Raw genomic sequence first — 13,854 nt, forward strand, 5'->3', positions numbered from 1 at the left:
AGTTTATAACACTGGCTATATAGTTTATTATTCTGTCTTAACTTAATATCCTCTATTTTGGGGGTGTATATTGTAAACAGCCTATACTGTGTGGTCCTATAAATCCTGAATGTGTTGGATGAGTTGTTATTGCATGTGTGTGGCTATTGGTAGTAGGTCAGTGAATAGCAAGTATGTGCAGATGTGATCAGAAATGTTACATGCACCTGTGACTGTGTGTGAGTGTTTGTGCTTGGGACAACAATATATAGAAGGATTAGGTTCTATGTGTTAAGTGTCTAGGTGATGCCACCTAACTCAGCCAACTGCTGAGATGTTTTTGTGTTCATGCAAACACAGCTATATTCATGAGGAATAGTGGATGTTACTGTGTGTGATGTATATAAATACTTTGTGTGTGTGTGTGTGTGTGTGTGTGCATGCGCGTGTGAGTGTTGTTGTTGGTTTGTTGGCTATACATTGCCTATACTGGCATACATGGGTTAACTTTATTCTTCAATTGATTTAATAGAAATACATAGTCAATGAGGTCACAATGAGCTCAAGATATGATGATGCTCTTAATCACTTGTAACGTAATGTGACATAAAATGGCATAGACCATTTGAGTAATTTAAGGTTTTTATGTAACCCTAATATAGTTTCTTAAGTGATGCATAAATTTTGTTTTGATTGAAAGACTGTTAAGTTCAGGTAGACTCTTGGCTTTTCTTCGAATGAAACTTTTAGAATTCCCATGTGGCTTGTTGGAGGGCTCTGTTTGTGTGGTATACTATAAGGAAACTGGTATAAATATTTCAATGGTTTTAGTCTGCTTACTTGCCAAAAATATCTGTTGAACTTTCTACTTTAGAATACTGATGGATAAGATATGTTGGGAGAGCCCCAACCTTCTAAGGCTTCATAACTTTATTGCAGAGCAACACCACATATTTCAATATTATATTATATTTTTGTTGTATTTTAGGTATCATATGGTGAGATGATCGGATGTGATAATCCTGAGGTAAAGATGTTTGATATCTGTCACTTTCTAATGTGAAGTGATAACAGTACAGTTAAATGTCCTATCCCATTTTTCAAGTATGCACACAGTACCAGGGTATCTGTTTAACAGTGATCTCCATGTTTGAGTGGGTTATGGCGGTAAACAACAGAGGTTAAAGTACAGGGTCTTGATGGGGCTACAGTCCTAATCCAGTTATTACTGGTGCCTATATTTATTGTATACAACTTATTCAGTTTGACTACTAAATGGCGTCCCTCAAAACACACATGCAAAATGATCTTTTAAAATCTTGTTTTGTAACACATTTCTCTCATACACAAGTGAAGATCATACATATAATGATTTAAAATTTCAGCACACCTGTGTGTTGCCAGCTGTTGAGGTGTGGTTATAGGAATGTATTGGGAAGGTACTGAGTAACTACCTCACAAATTATGATAATCAAATCAACAGTCTGTTTTTCCATGTTGACAAATCAGTGACCTCTGTCACTGGTTTAGAACTACAATACATGACTTACATGGTTTAAGGACTTAAGACTTATATAATATGTGGACAACTGTGTACTTCTTCATATATTTTTTAAAAAGTTGGAGCCTATTTTATATGTCTTGAAAGTGTATTGATATCACCAGATTGACAGTTTCCAAGAATACCAATAATGATGTATAACTGCTCCTACCAACACTACATTCACTCTTTACTATACAAGCCAGTACCATTCAGTTCTTTGGATACCTACAGGCAGCACATCTTATATACATGACATTAAAACTCATTTTGTTACTTAGAACAAATTGGGTGTCTTCGCAACGAAAAGGTTCTTTCTTTTTTTAGAAAAGCAACTGCACATAATATGTAATAATCCATAATCTCAGGTAACAGTTATAACTGTGAAAATTCTTCACAGAGTGACTTGATGATGTTCACACAAAGTAATTGCAACATGTAGCTACATTACCATTCAGTTTAGAGTATGGCTTGATACTAGCAGCATATAGGGTTGAGTACTACTATGTATGCTTACCCGTGGCCTTTGTGTAAGGTAGTATGTGGTAGAAATATGATGACTTAAATCACTACAATATTATTGCTGTTGTATCCAGTTTCTGTGTGTATCCAAAACAATGGGCTCACTAGTGTATGAAATAGGTGGAATTACTTACTAGGATCTAATTTGAGAACATTCCACTAACCAAATCTATAGCAGAATAAATGTTTACTTATATCCTATTAAGTATTTAATACTGCTAGTCTATAGTTGTAGTATTTCTATTGTCCAAATGTGACATATGCTCTGGTATTGTAATTTTAAACATTATAGTGTGTGTCAACTTATAACAGCTTCCAAGAATGTTACAGTTTGAATTTCATAGAGATTTCCAAGAATACATCATTTTTATTAATGGTTGTAGAAGGCCATTTCTTTTTAGGTAGTTCATTTACCCTTCACTGGCTATAAGGAAACATAATGATTCAAACCAACAACACGTATAGATACAATTGCATGTTGCAACTTCACCTGCGACTATTTACTATTAGTTTTTTAGACGTTAAAATTTATACACAATGAAGTTATTGAACATTCAATAGACCACATGTGCACAGTACATATGTGTATCCTTTGTCATATTACAACCAGTAACTGGTTTAGTACATAATACTGGGCTATAGCATTAGTGAAGTACAATAGAAAACACTAGTGTAGTGTAAACACAAGCATGCCTTACCCTAACCTTCGGTGAACTTCTTTCAAGCTGTCATAATTATGTATCCTGTGCTATCTGTTTACTTGTTCAGGAGAAGAATTATATGGACTCTTGATAAAAATCATTTGTAATAAAATCAACAACTTCAACAAAAGGATTTTGTATCAACTTTGAATTGAACTGTAAAATTAAAAACTGATAAAATAAAATTACGAAAAAATGTGTTTGTTGTTATAAGTCTGGACGTTATTGGTCAATCAAACCATTCTTTGGTCAACAAGGAATGTGGCATGGGTTAGTTAGTTTGTATACAAGGTGACGATATTGAATGAAAGATGCCACAACTTCCCAGAGGGGATGTGGTTTGATATATGTATGTTTATATTAGCAAGATTGTGAATGTTTTTACTTGTTATTTTGAATTCTATGTAGTGTCCGATCGAGTGGTTCCACTTTCAGTGCGTGGGGCTAGCAGCTAAGCCAAAAGGGAAATGGTAGGTGGTTGTGAGCAGGTGTTTTCTGCATCACTTCACAAAAATGTTAAGAAAAATTAATATAAAGCAAATCAATGATTGCATGCGGTGATTACATAATAGAAGCTACCTGTTCAATCATCCTCATAGAAGTTAAAGAGTATATCAAACTGGGTGTTTCAGCCGTTTGGTCACAAATTTATTTTCAACTCATCTCTATGTGGGTAGCCAGTGTGTGAAATAGCAAACAAATCTTGAGACACTTTTGTAGTACAATTTACAATAACATCCCATTGTGAACTGTAATCTATGATCGACCACAATGTCATGATCGTGCCAATACTCAACTATAGTATGCACAACATAGAAGATGTGTTATTAGTGTTGTTATCACAGCTGGCAGTTTGTAACAGTAAAGTAATTCAATGACATTCCATGGCCTTTTCAATTTGTGTACATGTGTGGCATGAAGATATTTTTGGAACAATGTGTGGGCAAAGGGACTGTCTGATTGACTTTGTGCATGTTAAATATTTCTGTGTGATTTGGGCATGCAGGCATAAGTTTTTAGGCTAGTATTTAGTTGTCTTGATTATAACCTACAAGTGATCCACTCTTTGCTTTACATGAAATATGTATAGTTACATAACTTGTAGAATTTCAGTGGTAATGAAACACATGAAAGGATGTGGTCTAGTTAAAGTAATATCTTTTATAGTCACTTAGGAGAGTGAACAGCAGGCAACGTGAAATGCCAGGTTGAATAAAACCAGATCCTTTCATGAGTGCATGTTATATATCTTCAGTGTATGGCTCTGTGTTTAGTGGGCTGAAATATTATAGTTAATATTTATATAATTTGGCCTTCATTGTAATTAATTTGTTCCTAGTAAAAGACACAATACATACAGTGTTTGTAGTTTCAGATGGTATATAATAGAACAATGATAAGAATTTTGCCTACTAGGTATAGGTTGAAGTTATTTATATGACTTACTGTGATTTTTCTCTGTTTGTTTCTTCAGGTACTGTCCAAAGTGCGAGAAGAAGAAATGAGTTCACTAGGGGACATTTACAGCTCAAACACATGTTCATTTCACTGTATATTACTTTTTAAATGTGTTGTAATGTTTGCGCCCACATGATTGAGTAGCGCCTACGCTTCAAAAGCAAGCGGGGGTGTTGATGGCGCCTACGGATGTAGGTTTTCTGATTACATAGAAAACTTGTTTTGTGTGTTATTTGCGTCGGCTCAGATTCTCACATCGTAGCAGCTATATATAGTTTGATTCGTCTAGAAACCATTTAATCCCCGAGCTGAATTCTGGCTGTTGCAAATTTTGCTAGAAATGGCGGTACCTCGCGTGGCAATCGGTAAGTTGGTGTGGAAATAGGAGTGCTACTTTATCGTACTCGAGGTGTACGGGTTAATAGTATAGAAGGGGATATCTTTAATATAAGCAATAAACGGGAGACTGAATAAACATTGACAGTCAGAGGGTTTGATGTAGACTCTGTTGTGTCTCAATGTACAGATCGAATGGAAGACGATGACAGTAGTGATAGCGGAACGGAGATGGATCCAAGACCGTCCTCTCATATACATACAATAACTGGTACAGTTTCTCTATTGTAATGTGTCAAGTAAGATATACGAGTAAAACAAATGTTCTGACTAGCTTAAAACCTGGGAATTGCGTCCATGTTGTTCCCGTGCTAGTTAGCTTTGTACAGCCCCAAAAGGCATTATTAGGCTGGGCCAGTCTTTATGAGATGTTGAAAACCAATTTGTTCACAGAGTATTTTATAATAGTTACCATGTCAACAACAGCTGGATGTGTTTGTTAACATTACCCTCCTACACATTCAGATAACAACTGACTACCAGGCCTCCTGTGCTGGGGGGCATAGGCCATTTGTAGCAATAACATTAGTTACATTTCACTTTGTGGGGACCTAATGTGGTAAATTTGCGTGCATAGTGCTAAACAGCTGTCATTGTTTGAAACCTATTCAAGTAAAGCTTCAATAGCCACCCACCATAAGTGGGTTATATTGTGACTATTGGCTCTGATTGTGTGTGTCTTTATTGAAGGCTCCAGTACAATGGATGTAGTTGATAGTGATGACGATGACGTACAAGTTATGGAGTCGACTAGTGTCAGCCAGTAAGTTTGTGGGTGGGAGTGTGTGTCACTGCTTGCATACTAGTGTGGTTTTGTGTGTTACTAATGCTGCTCCTCTGATTGTAATAGAAACAACAGAACTAATCCTGTCTTTGGCCATACCATGATGACAGCTGGAGAACTTAGAAAAACTTGTAAGTTCTGCTTTGTTGTTGTACATTCACTGCTAACGAACTCCAATCCAATTACCTCAACTCTGAATAGCAGGTTGTTTGAATTCCTGTTTTTTCAATTTGTATAGTGTCTGAGCCTCCAAACTACAAGATGAAGCCTTTGAGTAGGCAGGTACAGAGTACCCATCATGTCAGCCCTTATAGCCAGCAGAACGAGGGGGCTGCTGCATCAACTGGGAAAGCACAACAGTACCAGCCATCCTCAACCACTGAAAGTGAGCAATATAATAGTGTAAATGTATGTATGTACATTATGTGTGTGATCTTTGGATTTAAATGTGGCTCCTTTTAAAACAATTTTATGAAATCTTATCAGACTTGTAATGTGATACTACACAGTCAGTATATGTTATTGTGTGTGTTATCGTCGTATAAGGAGACATGGCCTGTCATCATTTGTGTATACTTGTTTGCCATAGCTATGAAGACTGTGGAACCACCAAGCCCAGCCATGTCAGCAGATAATAATAAAACTGAGTCGTCAGAGGTGTGTGGTTGCGTAGTGTGAGCATGCATGTGTTAGTATGTATGTGTGTACTTGTGTACCATTTGCATATATGGTATTTAATATTCTAATTAAGGTACACTTGCCAGTGAAGAAAATAAATGAATTGCACAGTTTAAGTAAACTTTCCCTACAAATATTGGAGAGTGTACCATAAGCTTTTATTGTCCCTTGTGCTGCTGGCCTTTTAAAGTTTAACCCATTTATGGATGACTTGTTCTCACTTTTGAAGTGAGTGTTTGTGTCACTGTATATATACATTAAACTGATTATTTGTAGTCATACCAGCTTAGGATATCAGGGTGGGTAAAATGAAAAAATATTTTTACCAGGTCTGAATGGTGATTGATAATCCATTTAAGACCTGGTTTTATCTATTTAGCCAACCCCACAACTATTTACACTAAAGACAGATGTTTTCCTTAGCTACTCCCAAAGCCAGGAAGCCTTTCCTAACATTACCATGGATATTATTATCATAGAATAGATGAATTGGCTGTTACATTAGCTGGCATATGCTATTTGATCTGTTTATCTTTACCAGTACCCATCATGTGCTCAATTTATTCATATCCAAAGTTATTGATGTGCTTTTTTTTTTTTAAGTAGTGATTCAATGAGTGACACTTCAGTACTGATTGATTTAGTGTTGACAAGAGTTGTAGCTTATTCTTTGTGGCTGTTAGCTTTACAAAAACACTTTCTTTTGTCTTGAATGATGTTGAGTTGAAGTAATCCTTTATTTCTGACCACACAAGTGCTTTAATTTAGTGGTGGTATGATTTAAGTCACAGGAAAGAAATAATTTATCTTTCAACTTTAAAATAACTCAGTTAAGTCACACTTCAGCTTACACAGTGATATCAACTCTTGTACCCTCGATGACTTTTTTTTAAATCACTTGTAGCATTAATATCACATTAGTAGTGCACTTTCCTTTGTTAGCTTGTCCCATAAAATTACATCATGTATTGCGTGTGAATCTTATGATTTTTACACTTCTTCCTCCTTGCTTTCCTAATGTTTTTATTCGATGTGGGTAGCTTTAGTTAGTTTCATCGTGGGCAACTTTGGCACCATAAAGTCTGTGTTTTATATTTGTTATTGAAGACTGAATATCCCACAAAAATAATCATTTGGTTCTCCTATGAATATTGTATTGTTTTAACTGGCCACTGACACTTGTAACAGTACATACACATCTCTGTGTGTACTGTACATCTGATACCATTAATTTGTGATGTCATTTAGATATCATGTATAATTGTACAAGGGCTGAGTTAGGTTGCTTATAATGATACATGTTATTTCACTACGCCTACCATTTGCTCAATAGAATCCTTTTTATCATTATGTCTTCAGTTTAAGTATGTGTACATACTTAGCTTCCAGTGGTGGGCTGGGGTTGAATGTGTTGTATACGTTCACCGCACACACCCAGGGTATTTAAACTCTGTGTTCTTCTTTTGTGTTGTAGGCTACGAGTCCTATGATTAGCTCCACAGCCAGGCTGCCCCAGCAAGCCATGCCAATCTTCCAGCAGGCTGCAGGGTTAATGCCAACTAAGGAACAACTTGAGATGCTACAGAATCTTCAAGCAATGCAGAATCTGCAAGCTGCTTTAGCAGCTGGAAATCTTGCTACTGGGAATGTTGGAAATCTTGGTCTCACACCTGGTAATCTAGCTGCTGGGAACTTGGTCGCTGGTGCTGCTGGCTTCATGCCGACACGGGAACAGCTTGAGGCATTGCAGAAGGCACAATTAGAAGCGGCCATGCAGAAGGCTCAACTTGAAGCCACTGCCAAATTAATGCAGCAAAATCGTTTATTGTTATCACCTACTGATGCTCTTCAACAACAACAACAATCTGCCCAGCTAGCATTTCTACCTATGGCATCGCTACTGGGCAATACAAGCCCACTATCAAACACTAATAAAGTTACAAGTCCTGGCAGTACTTCTAACATCCCACTAAACTATCCATCATTATCTACTGAAAACTCCAGTACAACTGACTTGGGCAGCAGTAGAAAGCCAGTTACCCAGAGTAACTCCGCACCTAATGGACCCCAGGGCCTACAAGCACCACAGTATGATACAGTATTAAAACAGTTCCAATTTCAACACCAAAATCTGTTACAGCAGCAGCAAAAACTATATGAGCACTACCTCCAGCAACACCAAGCCATCATGCAGCAGCAGGTTAAAGATAGGAAACATTTTGAGGTTCAACTGCAAGGGATTGCATTGATGCATCAGCGACACCAAGAGCAGCTTGAACAGCAGCAAGAGTTGTTACGACGTGCACAGCAGGAGCAGCTGAGAGAACTGGAACAACAACACCAGGCATTAATATTCCGACAGATAGAGATGCAGAAATACCAACAAATTAATACTCAAATGCAACAGCAAGCTGTCAAGAACCGAAATCTGATACCCCTACATAGAATCTCCCAACCACCCACCCCCAGTGACTTAGTAATGTTACCCATTTCAACAAGTGGTAAGCAAGGAACTGTTAATGTAGGAGGAAGTAGTGAAGAAGCAGCAGTGAGACAGTCAGGAACTGTTGAAACAAATGGAACTAGTGCATTTACAGCCCAGAAGCATCACTACCAGCATTCACATAGCAATGGCCACACATCTTCAGCATCATCATTGGCCGGTGGACACACGAGCATCACCCCACTAATGAGCACAGTTAGCGTCGCTACACACAGCAGTCTCGGCTCCACAAGCTCTAGTGCAAGTTCAGTATCCAACCTTACCCTGGGTGGATCATCAGAAGGCAGTAGTACAGGGTTTGTGTACGATACAATGATGTTGAAACACCAGTGTAATTGTGGAGGGTCCCATCCCGAACACCAAGGAAGACTGCAGAGTATTTGGGCTAGACTATATGAGATGGGCATAGTACAAAGGTGCCAGGTAAGAACAGATGCTATAGAGTGGGCACACTATGTATACACAGCCTTTCCAAGAACTCTGGTACTATCTTGCAAGGCTTCATGTTATCACCTGTTACCTAATACTATTGCATAAGTGTAAGTGTTCATAGATACTTCTTTGTCCTGTACAGAGATTAAAAGCAAGAAAGGCCTACCACCAAGAATTGCAGACTCTACACAGTGAAAATCATGTCCGCCTTTACGGCAAGCACAGCGTCAGTAGAAAGAGTTCAACAGACAAGAAAGGTGTGTATGGAGTATATATGAATGAGTGAGCGAGCGAGCGAGCTATTTGGGAATATACAAATAATTACATCATTCATTAAACTCTGATCTGGTGTAAAAGTGCACACACTCTAATGTGTGTAGGCGAAGTATGTGTTGATATACATGATAACTATTAGATTATGACTCCCATTGCTACAGTAATCTACACCATTGTTACCCACTTGTTGTACGTACTGTTACAGATCAACCAATGAGAAGTTTTGTTCACATGCAGTGTGGAGGAGTTGGGGTAAGTCTGCCACTCATAAATAATATTGTCTAGTACAAATTAGGAATTCTCTTAAAAGGGAATTGTGTGTGTGAAAATGATAAAAATCCAGCTATAGCGTTGGGCCCAGCTTCATACATTTTTGTCTGTGCTTGCTGCCACTGTTTTAAAGAGCTTCCAATTGTTTAGCATACATAGTTACCTAATAATTTGTAACATTTTTTTTTGTGGTGGTTTATGGAGGCCCTGAGGTATGACTGTGCTGGTGTTTTTAAGCCATGGGCATTGGTTGTTAGGCTTCTGGTGGTGATATGATTTATTACACAGCCAGGTACTGAATTGACAGATTAGACCATAGTCTAGAGAATGTAATGTGATTTCTCTAATGTACATAGGAAGCTGTACATGTATGCTAGACCAAGCTGAGTATAGGGCTTATGATATGCAAACTCTGTCCATGTATTGTATTTGTTGCATTACTCAGATTGATGCTGATACGTACTGGAATGAACAGCATACTTCACATGCAGCTAAGATGGTTAGTGGAACTTTACTTGTTGATAATTGTCCACCTTGTGTTGTATACCTTTGACCAGCTCATTAGCACAGCTGTAAACAACATGTGCTTTACTCTTATAGGCAGTCGGCTCAGTTATTGAACTAGCAGACAAAGTTGCTAAGGGCGAGGTGCAAAATGGATTTGCGGTCGTTCGACCTCCTGGTCACCATGCCTTACCCAATCAAGCAATGTAAGATAGGATACTGTCTAGTATATTGCATAGTATACCATAATTTCCTGTATATAGGGGCTTCTGCTATTTCAACAATGTTGCACTGGCTGCTAAATCACTTACAAGTAGTCCTTACGTGGATACTGTTCTAGTGTTAGATTGGGTAAGTGGTTTTAGCCTGTCACCTGCTAACTGTGTGTGGGCCTGTAACCAAGTTAGCACTTTTAAAGTAGTGGTATGTTGTATGTAGTCTATGGCTTGTTGTAAGGTAATTGTATGCCTTGCTAGAATTCACCAAATAAATGCTCTGATGATTTTGCCACTTAAAACATTTGCTAGCTTGTTTAACTCTAGAGCCCACCTGTTTGTTGTTGAACAAGTCACATGTGTATGCATGCACACACACGCAACACACACACACACACACACACACACACATTATACATGCATGTACCACGAGCATACACATTACGATCTGTAATTTCATTTTGTTTGATCTTATCACTGATAGGATATTCACCATGGTAACGGAACTCAGCAGATGTTTTATGATAATTCAAAAGTGTTGACCATGTCCATCCATCGCTATGACAATGGTACCTTCTTTCCTGGCACAGGAAGACCAGAAGAGGTATAAGATTTATATTACATATAATGATAATTGTATACTGTCTGAAAAATTATATTGCATGTTATTATAATTGTACATGTCTGAAAATTTATAGGTAGGATCAGGTACTGGACTAGGCTACAATGTCAACATTGCACTGTCTGGGAGCCAAATGCAAAGACCACCAGGTAAGCAGTGTGTGTGCGTGCGTGCGTCCGTGTAAACGCAATTGAAAAATGAAGGTCTTATATAACACAGACCACTTGTGAACACAAACTGCACCAAAATACCATTTTTAGTGTTTGGACTTTATGTTTCATGTACTTGTTAGGCTTACCAACCCTCAAGTGTGATGCCATTGTAAGGCTTAGCATTATTATATTTCTTTGTTTCTCTTTACTACAGTTTCCAACTGTGGAGATGCTGAATACTTGGCTGCATTCAGGTTGGTATGCTGTTGTATGTCACCAAACTTGTAGTATGTGTTAAGTGAATAAGGTTGCCATACATGCGGTATATATTAGTATTCCAGTTTTGGTTATGGGGAGTGATTGTATCTGGGATTTCTTTTAATTAGTATTAATAAATTCCTTCATGCAGCTATATCAGACTTGTAACCTGAAGATTACCTGTGTTAATTGGTGTTTACCTTCCTTGTCTAGATGTGTAGTACTCCCAATCATTCACGAGTTTAATCCTGATATGATTCTGGTGTCAGCTGGCTTCAATGCCACTGAGGGACATCCGAACACTCTTGGTGGATACTCTGTTACTCCAGCCTGTAAGTTGCTTATAATTTGGGGGAACGCTTTGGTGCCTGTTATCTCCCTCAGAGGCCTTGTTATTATGGAGTTTTTTGACTTTTGTATTTGTTAGAAGGAGGGAAGATACATTATGTACTTGTGATTAATTTTGACACTATTGTTGGTTTTTCTACACAGGTTTTGGTCACTTAACACGCATGCTGATGAATGTTGGCAATGGAAGAGTAGCTATGGCCTTAGAAGGAGGGTAAGTAGACAAATTACTGTAACCAGATTGTATTGTGATCTATTGCCATTTCCTGTAGCTATGAGCTGCGCACGCTGTGTGCTTCATCAGAGTCCTGTCTCAGAGCTTTACTGGGTGATGAGGTATGTGATAACATGTGGAGATGCTGTTGTGTGACTACCTATTCCTATTATTTTTATAATCAATTTAGTGAGTGGGATAACTTGTTTTCATTTGGTGAACTGATTTCGTTTTTTGGGTTGGGAAGTCTAGAGTACACGTTGTTTGTGGTGTCTTGTCTTGCCCACTGTTAAGATTAGCCAACTGTTTGTTTGTACAGTGGTTAAGGGCACTAGTGAATTGTGGACAGCCTCTTTAAAATTTAAAAGACATTTGTCCTGGCTTTAATTACAAAGGACAATGCCACATGCTACACAACACACGCACACACACTACACATACTACCTACACACACACACACACACACACACACACACACACACACACACACACACACACACACACACACACACACACACACACACACACACACACACACACACACACACACACACACACACACACACACACTCTACTACACACACTACATGTGTATATATACTTTACACTCTGACACTCTTAGTTCTCAATGATCTAATACTTAATTGTGTATCCTAGTGTTGTTAGTGGGCTACCATAGTACAGATAGTCAGGATGTCCTGTTTGGGTTCACCTAATAATACAGTGCTCTTTTTGTGATAAATATTTTTATCTGTTACTTTTCTTCTCATAGCTACCCCAGTTGAGCAGTTCATCACTACAAAGGGCCCCTAATGTGGCCGCCTGTGAAAGCATTGCTCAAACCATCCGTTGTCACTGTAAGTATATTGTAAAGTATCTTACATGATTAGGTCTGCTATCTGTTTGCTTAACTCCTTTTTAACATAGTGAGTAATTTAATAGAGGAAGTATTGTATATTGTTATAGTATGCTAAACCGAATAATGTGGCTGATGTTGATTTCAGTGAACCCCATTACTGGTCTAGAGAAGACCCTTGCTCTTGCCTGACTAATACAATTTATTGTGTTTCCCCATATAAAAAATTACTGTGCATTTCCTTATAATATACTCTGAGGAAATGTTGGTACAACAAAAGAGCATGATGCTTTCCGCTCCTACGCTTTTATTTTATGGTAACATGGAAATTATCCACAATATGAAAGCAACATGTATTGTGTATATATAGTATAATAATGTACCACTTCTCCCATGTAGCATCATATTGGAAAGGTCTGCAGCAATCATCCACTTTGTTAAGTATGTCACACGCTGAAGCAGAGCTGAGAATACGAGAACAAGAGACCATTAATAATCTTCAGTCTGTCTCCCTGACCACTTCACGCATGGACACTAAACAGTATGTATAATTGCCCAACTATAAATACTGCACTGATTGTAGAAATTTCAATAGCATAATAGTATATGTAATTTTAAATTCCAACAGATTTATGATAGCCAATGTGTAAAATGGCAAACCCCAGCTATGGTGTAGTATTGAATTGCTCAACTTTGTAATTATTAAAAATCCTACGAGCCCCACAATTTGTATTGTGTGTTGTTTACTAATAATATGATTGTTTATTTGTGTTTTTTTCCTTCCCATAGACAACCAGCAATAAGCACTGAAGTCTAAGCAAGCCATACAACACAATCTTACATCACTTTTATTACAGCAGATGTCTTGATAGTGTTATTGTGTACCTTATGGTCATTCTTACGAACATAGTCTACACACACACACATACACACACATCAAAGACAGTAACGTTTTTAGTATGATAATTAATTAACAGACAACTGTGACAATTGATGTAATACTTTTTTCAATCCTGTTGTGTTTTTGTAGTGTAGTAATTGTGTTTAATTTTTTTTGTAATTGTTCATTCAAGAAATCAATATTAAATCATTGATTGTAGTGTTACACCAATATAATTGTTAGCAGATGTTGGATAGCATTTTCAA

The 13,854-nt window shown here is 37.7% G+C and overlaps 2 protein-coding genes and 1 long non-coding RNA gene across 3 annotated transcripts in view; 2 read left to right on the forward strand and 1 right to left on the reverse strand.

Moving 5' to 3' along the window:
• LOC136249875 (inhibitor of growth protein 5-like) overlaps positions 1 to 4,331 on the forward strand; it is a 34,133-nt gene extending 29,802 nt beyond the window's left edge. Inside the window, exons 8-10 of the mRNA XM_066042004.1 lie at positions 968 to 1,006; positions 3,151 to 3,212; positions 4,217 to 4,331. Coding sequence (XP_065898076.1) covers positions 968 to 1,006; positions 3,151 to 3,212; positions 4,217 to 4,247 — 132 coding nt within the window. The 3' untranslated portion in view covers positions 4,248 to 4,331. The remainder of the gene's footprint in view (positions 1 to 967; positions 1,007 to 3,150; positions 3,213 to 4,216) is intronic.
• LOC136249877 (uncharacterized) lies at positions 2,264 to 4,321 on the reverse strand. Its single transcript, XR_010698366.1, has 3 exons — positions 4,189 to 4,321; positions 2,740 to 2,898; positions 2,264 to 2,465 (listed from the first exon to the last, which is right to left on the reverse strand). It is a non-coding gene; the product is annotated as an uncharacterized lncRNA (long non-coding RNA).
• Positions 4,332 to 4,396: 65 nt separating the features above from the next.
• Positions 4,397 to 13,813, forward strand: LOC136249873 (histone deacetylase 5-like). Its single transcript, XM_066042002.1, has 21 exons — positions 4,397 to 4,565; positions 4,727 to 4,807; positions 5,287 to 5,359; positions 5,447 to 5,511; positions 5,619 to 5,765; positions 5,970 to 6,037; positions 7,533 to 8,984; positions 9,136 to 9,250; positions 9,475 to 9,521; positions 9,985 to 10,038; positions 10,140 to 10,249; positions 10,307 to 10,394; positions 10,743 to 10,862; positions 10,957 to 11,029; positions 11,247 to 11,286; positions 11,504 to 11,622; positions 11,783 to 11,852; positions 11,911 to 11,974; positions 12,625 to 12,709; positions 13,108 to 13,249; positions 13,498 to 13,813. Exons 1-21 carry the CDS (start codon positions 4,541 to 4,543, stop codon positions 13,523 to 13,525), a joined length of 3,066 nt encoding a protein of 1,021 aa, XP_065898074.1. The 5' UTR covers positions 4,397 to 4,540; the 3' UTR covers positions 13,526 to 13,813.
• Positions 13,814 to 13,854: the final 41 nt, after the last annotated feature.

This window comes from Dysidea avara, chromosome 3 (assembly GCF_963678975.1).
Source record: "Dysidea avara chromosome 3, odDysAvar1.4, whole genome shotgun sequence".
NCBI classification, from domain to species: Eukaryota; Metazoa; Porifera; class Demospongiae; order Dictyoceratida; family Dysideidae; genus Dysidea; species Dysidea avara.